This window comes from Daphnia carinata, chromosome 6 (assembly GCF_022539665.2).
Source record: "Daphnia carinata strain CSIRO-1 chromosome 6, CSIRO_AGI_Dcar_HiC_V3, whole genome shotgun sequence".
Classification (NCBI taxonomy): Eukaryota; Metazoa; Arthropoda; class Branchiopoda; order Diplostraca; family Daphniidae; genus Daphnia; species Daphnia carinata.
In genome coordinates, this window is record NC_081336.1 from 3,915,484 (window position 1) to 3,934,669 (window position 19,186).

A 19,186-nucleotide genomic window follows, 5' to 3' on the forward strand; every position below is an offset into this window, starting at 1 on the left:
GCGAGGGATAGATCAAATCGATAGCAATCGTAATCGTTGGATAATTCCGAGTGGCTTTCAGGCGGCCTCGGCGTTTCTGTGTTGACGTGAGCTTGGTGATGGATTGTACAGATATTAATTGATTTCTTTTCTATATAGCCATCGACGATGTGCCTGAAATCCAAAAAAAAAAAATGAATAGAGCTGCGGATCAAGTCGTCCGAGCAAATCATCACCGTGTCTACGGTGTTAAGTGACGCTAAATATATATATTTAAGTTCCGGCTAAAATGCCAGTGCATTCAACCCTAACGGATGTTACGCTTGTTCAGTTGGAAAAATAAAATAAAAAATAAATCAAATAGAACAAAATGATTTAGATTCAAAATAAAGAAAACGAAAAGAAGCCTTTGATACATATTGGCTGCCTGTCCTGCCATTCGATATGTAATATGTACATGGGGTCCGCCCTCATCCTTCTATCCCTCCATTTATTTTATTTTTTTAGATTTTAATATTTCATATCACCTATTGAACTCTGGCTGTCTCTGAGAAATAAACTGATAGGAGGGGTATATATATATATTAGCTTTCTTACAAATAAAAAAAAAAATGAAGACTCGGCAATGCTTCTTGTTATTTTTTCTTTCCCTCTTTCGATTTTAAAAAATCTGGCAGTTCTATCCAAAGTTCGGTTGGAAGCGTTCCCTATCATCACTCGCACGAGCAGCACAGCGCTATATCTCTCACAAACTACCGAAAACACACACACACACAAAAGAAAAGAAAAAGGGGAAGCTGATGAAAAAGATTTTGAAAGCGATTGAAAGAAGACGAAGGATTTGCGATTCGCGGATGTCTCGGTCGCTGATTTGCGGAAGGAGAAATCAGTAGCGCCCATCACAACATCGCATTCACAGTTTGTGTGTATATTTATATACACACACACTGCTAAGAAACGGACAGTATATACGCACACATATATATTCAACCGAGTGGATCGCTGCCTCAAACTATTACCAGCTAGGGGAAAGCTCTGTTTTCATTCAGTCAGACTCTGTCTACCGAACGGGACAGTCGTACACACATCGCTCTCTCTCTTGCTTGCTCTCTGCGATAGACAATCAACTAAAGTTCGCTTCTGTTTTGTTTTTTTCTACATGGAACAAATAGCTCTCTGTTAAGTGAAGCATCTTTCGATGAGAGGAAAAACAAATTTATAATATCGAATTGTGGGTCATTTTTTTAAACTCAATCTTGTTGTGTGAAATAGTGCGCTAGTTGGCCGTTCCAAAAGAAAAAGGTTCTGAAATTCATCCGACAAAAGGAAGAAGACAAAGTGCTATTTCTTCGGCTAAGTTAATGAAGGTTGTTTCTTGTTTCTTTCTCTCTCCTCTTTTTTTTTTGTGCGTACACCTCTAAGTCTTCTTCGTTCCAGCATCTCTTAAAGTGGAATTCTCTCACCGAGAGGGGGGAACACACAAAATATCAAAGGGAGGAGCTTTCCATGAGAAGAGTCATCAATGCGAACGTATACAATTAAGTGGCCGCGGAAATAGTTTCCTCCCCATTTCTCTATTTCGTTTTTGCAAAAAAAGAGACAAAGAATAAAAAAAAAAAAAGTGAAAATTCTTGAAGGTGCCGACCGATGGGAGAAGATCCCCCGCTGCGACAATGGCTACTCACCACCTGAACATTTCCAGTCGCTAAAAGGAAACTGCACCAAAGCAGAAATTCATCCCCCCGAAGAAGAATAATAAAGTGCTGGAACATCGCTCTCTTTTTTTCTGCAATAAGTTCCCTAAACGGTGGGGTATACGAAGAGAGAGAGAAGTAAATTGACATAGACATCGCCACCTTTTTTTGTGTGTGGGGATCCATATCGCTCCCCTTCTTTTGATTTTGAAACAAAAAACAGCTCCAGTGGGACTCTCTAGTGAATCTCACCTCGTTTTCACATATTTTTCCAGTCGGAAATAAAAAAAAGAAGAAATTCCGAAAGAAGCTGAACAACATCAACAGAAGGTAAGTCTTTTCCAAACTCTAACCCTTTTCTTTTTTTTTTTTTAAAGGATGATGGTCATCCGATTTTTTTTTTTTTCATTTTCAATCCTTTGTACTTATTCGGTCAATACCATCATCATAAAAATATATAGATATTTTTTGATACCTATAAACCTATACTTTTAGGTATCGTATATGTTTAGAAAAAAATGAAATAGGCAAGAAATGCCCTGCGTATAGTCGGGGCTATATATCCTCTCTTCCTCCCCTCCTCCCAGTATTTATTAAAAAATACAGAACGATTTATTAATTCTAAATAGATGCCGGTCATTCGGTACCAATGGGCGATTTTTTGTTTTTCCTTATTTTTTTTTTCTTTTTCGTTTGGGATAGTGGTTTGATTCTTGTATAGTTTTATATGTTGTTGATAAAAAGGACTGTATACATATGTAGTTTTAGGTCTATGGGCATCTTTCGACCCTACATAGTCAGTGCTGCATATATTCGAGTGTAGCCTTTTATTCTGCGCGTTCGGGCCGTTGCTGGTGGCAGACATTGTGTATGGTCGTGGCAGTTGAATAGGCTCGAGCCATTATGTTTTGATTCGAAGGAGAAGAGAAAAAAAAATCAAAATGAATAGAAAAGGCACACACTCGAAGGAAGAAAAAGAAGGGCGGAGATAAAGATGCTGGGCAAAAAGCCAGACGGCCAACATTGATTATTGGAAATTACCAATGGCCGCAAGTTATTTGCATTTCGCAGTGAACGGGGGGTCCCCCCTTTTTTTTTCTCTAAAGAATAAAGAGGGGGGGAATGTGGGGTTCCTCTAGTACAGAAAGGAGAAATTAACGTACTTGTCTTTGATGTCCTACGAGAAGCCTCCCTCTTAGCAACCCTTTTCTTTTTTTTTCGGTTATAGCTGTGTGTCCCTCTTGTTAAGAAAAAATAAAAAGGGGGAACCGGAAGGATGCGGAAGTTAGGAAGGGGGGAGTAAGTCGGGCAGAAAAATACAGAAGTAAAAAAAAAAGGGACAGCCGGCAAAATCGCAATCGATTTCTATTTCTTCCTTCCGTTTTTTTTTATCAATCGGCTTATATTCCATTCATCGAAACGTGAAAATAAAAGAAGGGGGGAGGGGGGCACCAGATCTGAATCAAATGGGTGGCTGAATCCAACTGCTTAGTCATTTGAAACGCTGCGTCCCAATGCAGAAATCCATCGAAGCGCAAACTCCCACCAGTCTACAGTAAATTTTAAACGCTAATTGTAATTAAAAAGATATCAAGAAAAAAAAAAAAAACACACATAATTAGAAAAAAAGGACATCGTGATTGAATACATCACGTACGGCACTAAACAATGGCGTGTTTGCATTCGAGAAGATCACGCTCCGCACAAAGAATAATATCTTGATTTTTTGATGCTGCGAACCTAATAAAGGGGCGAGAGAAAGAAACAAAAAAGAAACGATTTTATATTCAGTTCTATAATAACCCCATTCACCCCCGGATCACTGGAATTGGTAAAGGCTGGCATGAGGAAACCGAGCGTGAGTTGAAGAGAAAATAAAGAAACGAGGGCCCTTGTTCTTATTCACGGAAGAGAGACGTCAGCAAACGAGCACGCGGGACACGAGCGATTGAGGCGATAATGAATGGATAAAGCACGAACTGTAAAAAAAATAAAAAACAACAAATGAAAAGCGGTTCAGATTTTGCGAAAATGGAACATTATTTTGATAAAAACTCGTGATTTGTTGATGTACACAATTCTCTGCGGCACATCGTTTTCTACACACACACACAAAAAATACATTTGATAGTCGCTGTTTCGCTGATAATGAACCCATAAATCTAGACGACATTAGGAACCTTTTTTATTTTATATTTTATTATTTGTTTACTGTGAAAAAAGGGCGTGGTTAAAGGAGAAAAAACAATATTCTTTCTTTTTTTCTGCTCAAAATTCCAGCTTTTACGGGATACAATTACAGCGTAACCATTCCGCGGTTCCTGCGTATGTTGTGTGTCTATATATTTATAGAAAAGAATATACCCAATAATAGTTAAAAACAAAACGACATAGTACATATAGACGACTAGCAAAAACAAAAAAAAAAAATGTTGGTGAAAGAATAGAGAGGTTCTTAAAAAGTCCGGTGTAGTAGCCGATCTTAAATCTCGCGCTACTGACGACAACACGACGCCACTCACAGGTTAATGGGACTGTTTTTCAACCCAAACAATAACAAAAACCAGGTTCTGAAAGAAACGCACACAAAAAAGGAGGCGTGGATATTCCGGGAGCGCCAAGTTCGAGGTATAGAGCACACGAAAAAATAAAAGGAAATGAAAAAAGCGTACATACGAAAAGGGAAACCGTACAGCTCTCTCGTATTATGTAACAATAAAAAGAATGTCTTTTTTTAGAAAGAGAAATAAGAATCCAATTTCTGTTTTTGTTTTAACCCTCTTAGTTTCTCTCCCCCTCATTCGGTTTATTTTTTAAAAGTAAACAAATATAAGAGGGAAAAGGCCAACCAGCTGCTCTGATTTTTTTCGGGACAAAGCTATTAGTCACATAACTCACGACATGCAAATCCTATTGCATAATTCATAATCTCTTCTTTTTGTCACTTTTACAGATTCACCTGTGAAGGCAGGCGAATAAATCAGACGTAGAAACACGAAAGAGAAACAAAGAAGAATGCCAAGTTCAACGTTGCAGCTGATTCAGGCCAGCGAGCCGAAATACATGGGCCAAGTAAGCCATCGCTAATTTTCGTCCTTGTATCATTTCGCATGTAATACTTACCGTGTCCATAATTGGATCTGCATACTACCCCCGTGCTCTTTACGCAAAGCGACATAATTTCGCTAACTAAATATTTAGACATTCAACTTGGGACTTTGTCCCGCATTGTTTGCGTCACATTTATCGTTCATTACGACGCAATTTTCGCTATTTGATGATGACGTGTAATGGACAACGTATAAATTATTAAGCTAGCAATATAATTCCCCATATTAGGTTTTGTTCGTTGCCGTATAAAAGCTTAAACCTTAGACGGATGTATATAAATGCTGCGAACGATGAAAACAGACAGAGAATCTAGAATAGGTAATAAGGCTACAGATTTCTTTTATTTGATTTATTTACGAGGATTCCCAATCGTGAATCGAGATCTTGTTCGCATTTCTATATGGGACTGGATTTGAAAATTCTATGGTTATTCCACACGTAACAGCAGACACGCGAACTGACGTCATTTCAATTACATCAATGTTCCCTATCACCTCGTTTTTTATTTAAATTATTGAATTTAAATTTTTAAAAACGTAACACTCCCGAAGAAAGAGAATCAGATAAAATCTCACAATGGAATGAAGTTGGGTGTCAAAATTTACGATTTAAAAAAAAAAATTCCATAGAACAAGAAAAGGAAACAAGATTCAGGCTGTTCCAATTAAGGCGTTCACGGCGCCAAAAGTCGTGTAAGAAATTCTTCGAGGACCTGATTTTTTTTTAGTCCTTCAAAAAGATCGTCATGATCGACTGGTGATGATAAGCCGAGGCCCAGGAAAATAAAAACCTATCGCACTGTGTGTACAAGAAGCGCATACAAGAGGGGAGCTAATTTGTCAGCGGTCCAGAGGCACAACGCCCCCTTTTATGGGGCCGTGAGTTAATGGCCTGCGCACCTACACGATCACGCTGTATAATAGGCTCAATATATTTTTTTGTTTTACGTGACTACCGACAAGCCGCCGGGATCATCTTTTCTTAAAGATTATTCATATTTGAGAGGCCGGCGTGTGTGTGTGTAACGTATGCTTCCCGCCACAATCACGTACACGTATAACTTAAAAAAAAAAAAAAAAAAAAAGAGTCCATCGATCGGGACAAAACGAGTTATTGCATAACTAGGTCAAGAAACTCTACGAAAGATAAAGCAGACCCTTCAACCAAAAAAAGAAATCCTATAAATGAATACAAACACGTAAACGCCCCAAAATGTCATCGCGTTTTGTATTTTTTCCCTCCCAATTTATTTAAAACAAATGAATTTTCATTTTGTTTATTCAAAATTCAGATATTAGCGACGCTGGCCGTGTCGTTGGGTCCGTTCGCTGCTGGATTGGGTAAAGGTTACAGTTCGCCCGCACTTGCGTCGCTGCAGAGCCTCAATGCCGTTCATCAACATCATCACCAACATCAGAGGGGCCATTGGGGCGGAGGTGGGAACAGTTCGGCCCCGATTCGAGCCATGGCCGGCGGCGGATTTAGCGTTTCCAACCAGGAAGGCTCGTGGATCGCCAGTTTGTCGCTTCTGGGCGCCTTGTTCGGCGGCCCGCTGGGCGGTGTGGCCATGCGCTACGGACGGAAACGGACCCTGCTGGCCATCGCCATCCCATTCTCCTTCTTCTGGCTCCTCACCGTCTTCGCTAATAGCGTCGCCATGATGTACGTCACGGCCTTTGGCTGCGGATTCTGCTCCGCCATCGTCCTACTCGTCTCGCACGTCTACATCAGCGAGATCGCCTCGCCGGAGATCAGAGGCGGGCTCTGCGCCCTGGCCAAAATGGCCAGTCACGTCGGACTGCTCGTCAGTTTCAGTCTGGGCGCTTATCTCGACTGGAGACGGCTGGCCATGGTCGTCACGGCCGCTCCGCTCACTTTGCTCATCGCCGCTTTCTACGTCCCCGAAACGCCCAGTTGCTTGTCGCTGCGCGGACGGGAGGACGAAGCGGCCGAATCGCTCCAATGGCTCAGAGGCGAAGAGACGGACGTCCGTCAAGAGTGGAACACGATCCAGGCCAATGTTAGGAAACAAAAGGCGCCGTGTTCTTTATCTTCAGCCCTTTCTTCGACGTCTTCCGGTGCGGCCGCTGCGGCTGCGGCCGTCGCCGCCGTCACATCCGACGGCCTTCCGTCTCTCATTAAAACTGGCACGCCATTGTGGAAGCAAAAGAGGCTTTTGCGTCCCGTGTTGACGACTTGCGGCGTGATGCTCTTCCACCGCATGTCCGGCGCGCACGCCTTCAATTTCTACGCCGTGCCCATCTTCCGCGCCTCGTTCGCCGGAATGGACCCCCACGGAGCGGCCGTCATTGTGGCGTTCGTCCAACTGCTGGCCTCCATCACTTCCGGCCTCCTGGTGGACACGATCGGCCGTCTGCCGCTCCTCATCGCCTCCAACCTGTTCATGACGCTGGCCCTGGCCGCTTTCGGCACTTTCATCTACATGGAAGGCGGCTCGTTGGTGAATTCCATCGCATCCGCCGGCCTTCAATCGAACGCCAACTCGCAATTGGACTGGATCCCGCTGGTCTGCGTCCTGATCTTCACGGTGGCTTTTTCCATCGGAGTCGGGCCGATCGCTTGGCTGCTCATTAGCGAACTCTATCCGCTAGAGTACCGCGGAGTCGGCGGGGCCATCACCAGCGCCTTCTCCTACGCTTGCGCTTTCGTCAGCGTCAAGACGTTCGTCGACCTGGAATCGGCTTTCGGCCTTCACGGCGCCTTCTGGATCTACGCCATCGTCTCACTCCTCGGATTGGTCTTTGTCCTCGTCTTCGTGCCCGAGACGCGCGGACGCGGCCTCGACGAAATGACCGAGTCAATGGCCGATGCCAACCTCGTTATCCGTAAGAATCCTACGTGATTTCTCTGACGAATTGTAGATAGCGTTCTCTTGAATTTAAATTTTTGGACTTTCCTTAACTGAAAAAGACAAAAAAAAAAATTAGATAAGCAAAAACAAAAGCGTTCGTCCTTTTTGGCTTGAATTTTTTTTTTTTGGAAATTCTAACGTGCAATTTTTTGTTTAAAAAATCTTGTGTCATTTGCTCGTTTATTATCTACGTATCGGTGTACACATTTACATAAACATGTCTGATAGGATAAATGGAAAAAAAAAACAAAAAATGAGTTTCAGGTTTTTATCGGAATCGCTTTTGTATTGGCTTTGGCGGTTCGTTCGTCATGACTATAAATATATGATGATGATGATGATGTTTTTATATTTGTATTAGTACGCCTGCCATTTTCTTCCTCTTTCCCCCATTTGCAAATATTTATCTGTATAAATAACTTGTAATGTATAAAAAAGAAAATGTTTGTTGAAAGTCTGAAGCAACCTGTTGTACATAGTTGACACAAAAAGAAAAAATACAAACATGGTGACCGAAAACAAAACAAGACAAACGAGGAATTATCAAATCTTCCATGACCGTAGTTGATTTCTTGAGTCGCATATATAAAGGAAATCCGCAATTGAATTTGGCGCTTGCCCTTGGCCGCTCCTTAATGGCTTGTAAGAAAGCGCATTGCGCCAACCCGGCACCGCATCTCAACATGCAAAATAATTCCCTTTTGTTTCCACGTTATCACCCATCGGGATTGTCATCGTGTATATAATTTCAAAAAAAAAAAAAAGATTAATTCAAATGGCTGACACAAATTTTTTTGCAAAATTCTTTTTCATTTCTTCCGACTTTCCCACTGTCTTTGCCCGCCGACATCGATGATGTCCAACTCCAATATGAGTTTTAATATGCATTTCAATTGGCCGTCTGGAAATGTTGTCATTGTCTCTCTCCTTAAAGCTTTACGTCCTTCGTCCGGTTTGAACACGCACCTTTCTAGTTTTTTTTTTTTTTGGCATGGCCAAAAATCCAAACCTCCCCCCCCCCCCAAAAAAAAAAAAAATCAATTGTTTTAAAAAAATAATAATAAAAGAAATATTTCTATTAATCCACAAAACAAAAGAAAGTCCATTAATTACCTATTTCTTTTTCTGTATATCCGTGACATGTTTGGCGAGACGAAGGACGTCGAACGCAAAAGAATTAAAGAAGAAAAGGAGCATTTCTTTTTTCCCCAGACTACGATTAATGATATAAAAAGGGACTTGATATGCTCGCAGCTTTTCTGTATAGATTCCCAACTATAGTAACGACAGAGTCCCACAGAGCTCGAGAAAAAAAAAGAAAATGTCTATTGAGAGCATTTCACGCGTCTTTTTTGGAGAAGGGCTGCTGCTTGCGTGTGGCCATAAGACATGACGGACAGCTATAAGTAACTTGAAAAGTTCTTCTTCTCAAGTGCTTGTCTATGTATCCAACTATATATATAGAGCCCTGGAAAAAGAGCAGCTTCTTCCGATCTGTCTGGGAAGCAATACATTCTTTTCTTTCCACATTTCTATTCAAATGCTTAGAATGAACTCGGCTTTCAAGATACACACAGGCCAAAAAGACACAGAAGACATTCTCTTTAAAATCGTGTAGGCATTCAGCTTTAATTTTTATTGAAGTGAATCATCATTTATCAGCTAGCAGACAGCCTCTTACGTAATGCTGTTGTTATAGAGCTCATCAATACCAGGGGAGAATTCTCTCACGTTCGTGTCACTAATGACGACAAGGAAAATTGAATAAAATAAAAAAAAAAAAAAAAAGGGTGACACGATGTGCCTGTGTTTAGAACGTGCGTCACACACATCGAGGGCCCACTGGTATATATGCACGTCGCGTGATAAGAGATGGTGCCTCACGGTCGTCATCTTTCCTCGTCACCGATTAGCTCCAACATATTGCTGTTGGCTATATATGCGTCGCGATCAATCAATATTGAATCAACCCCCTCCCCCCTTCCTCTCCACTCTACTATACTAGACACATCTCTTTTAACAGTTCTTCTTCTTCTACGCCCCTGAAGGCTTTTCATCAGCCACCGATTTTTTTTTTTTCGTTTTTATCCCCCCTTCCAAGTTCCGAAATCTTTGGTATATATAAAAAAAAAAACTCAGCCGCAAGGATATAAACCTGGCTCTCTAGCTGGATCGATAACGTGATTAACGTGCCAAGTTTTCTACATCTTGACTGCATCCTCGCGCTCATGACGGAAAAAAAATGTATTTACTTAATGCGCTTCTGCTTTATTCGGAAGGAAACAAAAGAAGTCTGCATCATTTGCAACTTCGTGGATTTCTGCCAGACTTTTCGATTTCATTTTTGGCTTTCTTTTATTGTTTGTGCTACAACGTCGTAGACACTGGGCATATCTTCCTAACGGATGTGAGGTGAAGGGATCAATCAGATAATCGATCCATTTTTCTTTCCTTTGAACATCTGATACAGTACGTACACACAGAACACACGAATTAATAATAAGAGAGGAAGAAGAATGTCTCACCACAAGCCCGTTGTTGAAGCTGCTATTTTCAAAAATAGCCGTCCAAAACTCAAGGTCTTTCAATCGTCGTATTCTCATTTTCATATCGTTGATTTCATAAAGAGAAATGTATGCGACGCTAGAGACGCGCATACCGCCCGTGACAGTTGGCGTAGGCCAAGCGAGACGTGGCGACTGGACCTTGAAAAATAACTTTCGAATTTAGAATATTCAACAAAAGCCCGCCTTACTTCTTCCTTTTTCTTTTTTGCACAAGTTTATGCGCAGACTTGTTAAGTGGATTAGACGGGGCATTTCCTTAATATCAAATGCGGCAGCCATTCAAATCTTGGCAACATTTATTCATTGCCCAATGCCATTTTCATTCGTTTTTTGTAGCCACAAATAAAACATCACAATTGGCTCTGCCAAACAGACAATTTGCTTTGCATTAGTGAAGCGTCATACGACACGCGGTAAATATAGGGATTTATTTTTTTTTTTTTAACGAAAACAGTGGGCTTATATCTCACTCGTTCTTTTAACATGTCTTTAAAGCTGTGTTTTACGCGCACGATTTTTGTACGTAAAATGTCCTCTCCATCCCCGTCTTCCTTGAAAGCCATTTTTCATTTTGGAGTGAGAACGTCATGGGATGGCTTATTTTTAAGGATAAAGAGAGGAGCTGTACATGTGCGAACGGACTGCTCGTTAAATTATTTCTGTACGTCACTGTAGAGTAGCGAAAACACGAACGAAAAAAAAGGAGTAGCTGGAACCATAAATAAAAAAAAAACAGTTGCAATGGCGAGAAAAGAGAAGGATTTTATTCGACAAGGAAAACGTCAACATTGGATGCCAAAAGTTGAGTTCAGCATAAGAAAGAAAAATAATTAAATTGCAATAAAATGTGTATTTTTTCAAGAAGATTAAAGAAAAAAATGGCTCATCATCAGCTCATTATGTTCCACATTTTTTTTTTTACACTGGAACGTGTTGACCTGCCGAGCGCAGATGGTCCTACACTTAACCTTGGCAATAGGCCGAAACGGCATCGACAAAAATATTGAAACCCTTTGGATTTCCCTCGCGTCTAACAATTTCCAGCTTATTTCATTTTCATTTTTGCATTCGCCATGTTCCAGAACGTCCAACCGGATAAATCCGGATACATATATATTTTTTCTTTACCGCGATGTCGTTCCGTATACGTTTCTCCGGCGGGAATGAAATACGAGAAAGACACACACACACACACACGCGTGACGTTCATTACGTATCGAATCTGTCGAGCCAATGCCAACACATAACGGAGCTTAGCTGTCTTCTCATCATCCTGAGTCCGCTGATTATGCCCTCGAGAGAGAGAGAGAGAGAGAGAGAGGGGGGGCGTATATTGTAGCCGGTCTTGTCCCCGATACGAAGGAGAAATCAATCCGGTTCGAGTAAAACACACCAACGGCTTTTGCGGTTGTTCAGTTGGCTCGACACGATGTCCGTTGATGTTTTTTGGGACAGTTATTTTCATATGAAACACGAGTTAAAACAATAAGCTTCCTCTGCTTATCGAATTTTATGTTGTTCTATTTTATTTCTTTAGTTTTCTCTGACGGATGACGAATTGAAACATCCAAAAGTTGGCTTTTAATAGTATCAAGTCTGTCTCGGAGACACAAGAGAATATTAAATTACAAAACTTTGATTCGTAATTGAAGAAAGTACATCACGAACAGAATCACGAAATTTGGAACGACATCAATTTTAATGCTCGGCTTTTTTCTGTCTAATGAAATTATGCGCCCATCGTTGGAAGCCATTCGGAAACTGCGATATTTTTTAATCGCATAATGTTGTTCTTATAAAAACAAACCCAACTTCCTTCCAAGTTCGCATGCCCTTCGTGTCTCTATGGTACAAGTCTGTAGTAGAGACATTGATGTTGATTCCGCCGCAGAAAAAGAAAAATATCCGCAATGGCGCACAGACATCCGAATGCCCATTATCAAGATGGGTCATTCACAATCCGAAAGTTTTCCCCAACGAATAACACCGAGGGCATAGTGGCATCAAAAAATAAATACGAAAAGCCACAAGAAAAATTAAAATAAACAGATGAACACGAGCAGAACCGTATTAAGCGTTGAAGGTATAAAAAGCGAAACTGTTTCAAAAACATGGGCAGACAAATCAAAACACACAAACACACACACTGATTTCACACACCACAGATCAATCTGCGTGCGTTCTCTGCGACCCCGACCGAACCACTTGGCCCTTTAAAGTGCGCGACATTTCAATATTGTTCTGTACGAACCTACACCAAAGTTAAATCATAAAAGAGGAGCCCTTTTGAATTGAAAATTCCCAGAAACCCGGAGCCGCCATCTAAAACGAAATAAAAATGAAGAAACGAAAAAAAAAAAAATAAATAAAACGGCCTAATGGCCATCCATTGAGGTGATGATGTGTTTGTTTAGAAACAGGAGGCCCGCAAAACCAACATTATTGAAGAGAAAGTTGTCTTCCTTATACACAGTGCCATCAGCCTATAGTAGTCCACTGATTTTCTTGTTGACATAAACGCCCCGGAAGAGTAAGAAAAAAGGCGGAAAGAGTCCCGTGTTTTTGTAAGACCCCGCTGTGTGTAAAGGTGGGCACATTTTTTGAATCAACAAGCTCTGAGAACACGGATGGCGCTATAGATAATGGAGTCAAAATTTTCAAAGGAAAAAAAAAAAAATACAAAGTCCTCTTGTTTTTGTGTGTATTCTCTTCGCAAAGTCCTGGAACGCATTTTCTTGTTCTCAAATAGAGTTGTTGTTTATTAACTGTTAGTTTTGCGGTATGTGCTGTGTATCGGTATGTTTTTGTTGCTCGTTGATCTATCGGATGCCGGTTGTTTTGCGGAAAGCGTTGAACTGCTCCAGGTACTGATTGATGCCGTCGATAGGGCTCAGCATGTCTCCGAATCGGTTCTATCCGTCGAATTGTCGAACGATGATTTATACACCCAAGAAATGTAATAGAAAAAAAAAAACGTAAAATACAAGAAACAAAAAGACGAATTGAGATGGCCAATAACATGAAGGCAAACATCTACTATCAACAAATCTATGTAATCTTTAAAAAAGAGAGATATAAAAAAAAACAAAAAAAAACCTGGATGTATTGAGGCGGACTGGAGGAGACGCAGCCGCCCAAGAAGCCCTGCATGAACTCGCGGATCAGATCCCAACAGGCGGCCGGCAGACTGCAGGCTTGATATTCCACCTGTCAAAAAAACACAAAAAAAGGACAAGAGGTTATCTTTTATACGATCAGAAAAAAAAATCATCATCCATAAAAACGGGGGTAGAGAGAAAGCACAACGTGAGAGACAAGAGAGGCAGTCAACAGACGGTGATGTTGTTATTGTGAATGTCAGCGGGAAATACGAAATCAATATTCAGTCGAGTCAGAAAACGTTTCCAAAACTCATTCCAAAAAATTCCATGACATCTGGGAAAAAAAAAGGGGGCACACCACTTCGGACGGACGCAACGGGATTATATCAAACGCCTCGTGTGAAACGCCTCGACGTTGAAGCTTTCGAAATGTAAAGAATAAAAAACGGATGGCAGGATGATCAATTGTTCACAAGATGGCAACCCCAAGACGCCAACGCTGTTTCTTGTATGATAATAGAGACGCTAAAAAAAATAATAAAAGAAGGACATCTCCCACTCGACAGAGTCTTTTGCCCGTTTTTCACATCGACAAACGCGAGGCATCAACATTGACTCAGCTTCTCGGGCCCCCACCAAATATTAGCCACTCTCAAAACGCCCAGTTACATTTTCTTCAATTCTTTCGTTATTTCGTTAATAAACATTTTCTCTCCCCTTTTTAAAAATTCGAATATTGACAAGCTCATTAACCGGTGGTGTGTGACGCGTTAGAGGGGAGAAACCTCAAAGGCATTTCCATCAGCACTAAAGAAAAAAACGAGTAGGGGACCACACTCGGGCATAATATAGCACCGAGTGAGAAAAGAGAAAAACAACAAGGGCCATCACGACCGTTTGTAAACAAACGCTGGACAAGCAGAGGTTCCAAACTCTTTTTCTTTCTGGAAAACGGGCGGATGTTGTTAAAGGGTTTGTTTAACTCACAGTCTTTTTCGACTGTTCACCTCTCCACCAAGTCACATCATTATTACCTTCTAAGGCAGACACCAATGAAAATAGAAGAAGGTAGTAGTGGGAATAGAAGACAGTTGATTATGTCGTTAAGCTGTGGGATATGCTTTTCCCCTTTTTACCTCGACGAGGATGCCCTTGAAGGTCGGGCCCATAGTGACAGAGCCGAGCTTGACGAGGAAATCTCCGGCTTCGAAACGTGGCCCGCGCGATTCGATCTTGGTCTGCTTCTTGGCCTGGTAAAAGTTGTTGAGTTTGAGCATCAGCAGGTCGAACAAGTTGTCGGCCACCAGGGCCACCGTTTTGTTGCCACTGGCGGCTTCCAGCAGCGCGTAAACCGACGCCGGAGTCTCTGAATTGTGGAGCAAATGCACCGATCTCGTCGCTCCTATTTCCAAATCAAAAAAAAAAAAAAATAATAATCACATGCATTTTATTATTATTATTATCACCATTCTAGACGTCCCAACAACAAAACAAAACAAGATGGTTTGCATGATATTGCAAGTATTTTTTTTTTGCCCCACAGACGGGCCGGAAAAGAAACAATAAACAAACCCAAAAATACGAGATTAGCACTTTTTTTTTTGCAAAACAAAATCGATAGACAAGTTGATGGCGTCATCAGTCAGCCCTCCCACCGGATAATGATGATGGCGCCTGGTCCGGTCCGTCTCTCTCCCTTTTTATATTTTATAATATTCCCCGTCTTGTCAGGATCTTTTTTTTGTGTGTGTGTGTTGGGAATGCTTCACAAATGGCAACAAGGGTCGCACTCCAGACACACAAGGCGAAAAGCTTTTCGACGGGCGGGCAACTCTCCAACATGTCAGATAAACCACAACAGCCGCAGCCTTCGTCATTTTGTACATCGCCCTTTTTTTTTTTTTTTAGAAGCTAGTCCTACTCCTCCCGCACCGGCACAAACGACAACAACAACAACAACAAAACGGAGCGCACGCCAAGTGTTGGAGGAGAGAGAAAGTGAAAAAGAACGTTGGGCATTAAGAAAAACAATAACTACGCGCCAGTTGTTCCCAATCTTCAACGTGTGTGACGTCAAAACCTCCATCCACGTTATCTTCCCTTTTCTTTTTCTCCCTACAACCCACAGCCGATACCCACCGGGAAAGAAAAAAAAAAAAGCTGGAACGAAGTCAGTAGCAGTCATGTGTTGTGTAGCAGCTGGGTGGATCGGTAGCGTCCGTCCACTTGATATCTAGACGTGAAGCAGGTATATTTGTGTACACAGCTATAGGCTATACACGAAGACGGACAAGGCAAGAAGAGGGACGGTGTGGGATTCCTCTTCAGATTTTCTCCCTCCACTCACATCGACTGTGTGGTTATTTTCAAAAATAGAAATATATAGTATATATATATGTATATGTATAAAAGAGCCATTTGAAAACTGCTGCGAGATAAGACATCAAGTGGCTTCTTCACTGGGATTCTTTTCTTCTTCCATCCCCCATTTTGTTTTTTACTCTTTTGAAAGGAATATATATATATTTTTTTAAATCAATTCTATTCCGATACCCCCACGGACAACGCGACGTAGCGCTTTAAAAAAACACAACGCAATTCAAATGTAGTTTTCACGTGTTCCGGAGAAACTTTTTGGGACTTTTTTTTTTCGTGGAAACAGAAATTGAGACACGAGAAGGAGCACTACGGGTCTGTTCTCTGCGGGGGGAATGCTCCACCGCAATTTCAAGAGAAAAAAAAAAAAAAAATCTTTTTTTTTTTTTTTTTTCTGGGGCTGCTGATTTGAAAATTTGCTTCCCCGCTGCAAAAGGCTGTTCTCTCACACGAGATGAAAGGAAAAAAAAAAATAAAAATAGGCCCAATCGGTGCGTGACACGCGATATCTCTCAGGAACGATTCTCACCACGTCACATAGTCAGATCAGGGCTTCTGACCAATCTCGAGACGAAGGAAGATTTCCCCCTCCGACAAAAAAAAAAAACGGCCCCAAATGCTCGCGCACTTCACGTTCGGCTATCGTTCCTCCTTCTACAAGGGACTTAAAGAGATATTCCATCAGTCCTAGTCCCCAGTAATAGGATACATCTTCTTTATATCTTTTACGATTTTTCTTTTTTCTCTTTTAAACCAAATCAATCCGGCTCGTGAATTATTCAACGCATTCCAATCAACTTGAGCGCTTCTTTTTTTTTCTTGACTTGTATGAAGATCTTTCTCCCTTTTTTTTTTCTTTTACCCCTAGACCTTTCTTTCACCTGATAAAAATGTTTCTCTTTTGCGCCATCCGATCGGAATGTCTTGATTTTCGACGGATGGAAGGAGAGATTTCTCAACGAGATCCCCCCCACCCCCTCCGGTTGAGAGGAAAGGTTAACCAAAGGTAATAATTTACCTTCTTCCTTTCGAGAGTTCTTTCTTTGCTACCATACTCTATACTTTGCGTATGAAACAACGGCTTTTCAACCCCCTGTAGAAAGGTGTGGTTACCCGGGGCACACGAAATGTTTTATACGCACGGACCTCCTTAACAATTGAAAGATCACAAATAATAAAACAAAAAAAAAAGGAAAAGAAGATGATAGAGGCACGAGGGAACATGAAATAGTTTTAAGATTTCCTCCCCCCTTCTTTTTTAGCTCTCTCTTTTTAGAGGGTCATTAAAAAACATTTGGTAAAAAAACGGTGAGAGTTCAGTTGGGGGCTCCCACAAGTTCAAATTTCATCATTCCAACTTGATCGTTTTTGAAAAAAAAAAATGTGCGCGCGCTTTTCTTTTCCGCGTTACAGACTAGCGCTTTCTGCCTCTGCGTGTGTGTGTGTAGGTGTCAGTTGAGAAACTCGTAAGGGTGTGAAAAGATTCAATTTCACAGACGAACGGAGACGGACGGCCAGATGGGCGAGAAGATGCAGGGGGAACAAAACAACGGAAAGAAGAAGAAGAGAAATCTGCAAAATCAGCAGTTAAAGAGGAAAGGGGGTGTGCGAGTTCTGTTCGGGACAGACGGGAAAAGATATTGCGACTATTTGTTCTTCTAAACTTCTTATTTTTTCGTTCCCCCCCCCCCCTCCTTCTCGTGACGACACGCATCACACCCAAAGATTGACGAGAAGAACGTTCTTTCCGCCTTCTCCGATCCCGTCAAATGCGATGCAAAAAAGAAAAAGGGGGGAGGAGAAGGAAGGTCGACGTGGGGCTGCCATGGACTCTTTGCCTGTTTATTAAAATATCTGAAGAATGTGTCGCGTCTGTGCTCCTCCCCTTTAATTTCGGTCGAGTCACTTGAAATCTACGCGTAATAGAAGACGATGCTGCGAAAATGGAAACTAATTGTAAAACGGAGAAAAGGCATATTGAGATGTAAACACGGCGAGACAGAGGGATGAGCTCTAGCTATTCTCATCTTTCAAGTGATGTTACAAGGCAGCGCCTGATGGCTGTGTGGCGTATCATATGCGTTTGACATTGAATTGCCAGACACGAGAGACGCACAACTCTAGATCGATGAAACAAGAAGCGGGACGGCCTATCAGAGGGGACAATAAGCCAAACGATTCAGTTGTTTCAAACTGCATTAGGAATGAAGGGAATTGAAAGCGAAAAGTTTTTGGAACCATGAAAGACAAAAGTTTCTTTTCACGTGAAAGGACTTGGTCCTGTGACATGGGTCCCAAAGGTACTCTTGACACAAGAGCTGGGCCAAGGATGGTCACGTTTGCCGAAGACATGTCACACACGCTTGTACACGGAAACGGACTACCTGAATTACCCACAGAAAGAATGGTTCCAGGAAACGCTAGTTGAACTCAGCGCAGTCCTTCGAATAAGAAATTTTTAAAGAGCAAGGGGTACACACCCATATGTGGTAATGGAAGGGAAAAGACATTATCAGCTAGTGATAGTGGAACAAGGTTTTTTAAACGAATATTTGTGCACGATAGGTTACGGCTGGAGGAAGAGCCCGATGTCATTCGAAATTCAAAAACTGGGAGCCTGGCCACGCAACGCCATCTTGCTGTTGCAAGAACAGACTGACATGAAGTATGCAGTAATTGTCAGTTAAAAGTACAGGCAGGTGGAACCCTTGTACCGGTTTGTTTACCATTAACATTTGTTTTCGAAATATGTATGCAACTACCAAAAGCTGATTTTGTTTACCTAATGATGCCACTGAAGTGTAAGTCTCACAATCCACCATAAACGAGCCACTTAGAACACCTCCCAGAGAGGTGACTCGTTTCGTCAGAATGTCTATGACTTGAGGACCTGATTTTCCTTCGGGTACTGCAAACAACTGTAGCCTAAAGCCAAAAGAAGATCATGAGACTGATGAAAAATTATTAAAAACTACTATGGAAAACACTGTAGTAAAGCACAACACTACTAATAACTGACTGATAGGTAAGGAATTAAAACAATTTAACATCGAACGTGCTACTCACACTATAACTCCCATGATGTTGACGTACAGTCAACTATAAAGCCAACCTTTATTCCCTCTATATTACGTCCAAGTTTTGTTAATACAAGGGAACTGAAATTCGTTGTTGACGAAAACAGAAAAAGTATGAGAAGTCACGTTTCGTTTCAAAATATCAAAACATTTCATGCCGGTATCGGCTGTCAAAGCCGACGACAGTAACTATCGATTTGATTTTCAATCGAGCTCTGGTATCGATTTTTCCTCTTTTTAAGCCCTCTATGTTTAAAAATAGACTGAAAAACGAGAACACAAACAAAACGATTGAGCTATTCTTTTATTTTTAAAAATGGTGACAAATACCGATGTTTGTACACGACAGCTGTGGAAAGTGAAAATCGAGCGAGGCATTGGTGAACTGGGTCGGAAAGAGCAGAAGACA

The 19,186-nt window shown here is 41.4% G+C and overlaps 2 protein-coding genes across 2 annotated transcripts; one reads left to right on the forward strand and one right to left on the reverse strand.

Annotated features, from left to right (window-relative positions):
• The first annotated feature begins 1,039 nt into the window (after nt 1-1,039).
• Nucleotides 1,040-8,041, forward strand: LOC130690033 (facilitated trehalose transporter Tret1-like). Its single transcript, XM_057512994.2, has 3 exons — nt 1,040-2,003; nt 4,627-4,745; nt 6,076-8,041. Exons 2-3 carry the CDS (start codon nt 4,689-4,691, stop codon nt 7,645-7,647), a joined length of 1,629 nt encoding a protein of 542 aa, XP_057368977.1. The 5' UTR covers nt 1,040-2,003; nt 4,627-4,688; the 3' UTR covers nt 7,648-8,041.
• Nucleotides 8,042-12,910: 4,869 nt separating this feature from the next.
• LOC130690058 (mediator of RNA polymerase II transcription subunit 20-like) lies at nt 12,911-18,940 on the reverse strand. The gene is made up of 5 exons (XM_057513034.2): nt 18,767-18,940; nt 18,483-18,625; nt 14,461-14,726; nt 13,320-13,430; nt 12,911-13,135 (listed from the first exon to the last, which is right to left on the reverse strand). The coding sequence occupies exons 1-5, from the start codon at nt 18,778-18,780 to the stop codon at nt 13,043-13,045; spliced, it is 627 nt and encodes a 208-aa protein (XP_057369017.1). The 5' UTR covers nt 18,781-18,940; the 3' UTR covers nt 12,911-13,042.
• Nucleotides 18,941-19,186: the final 246 nt, after the last annotated feature.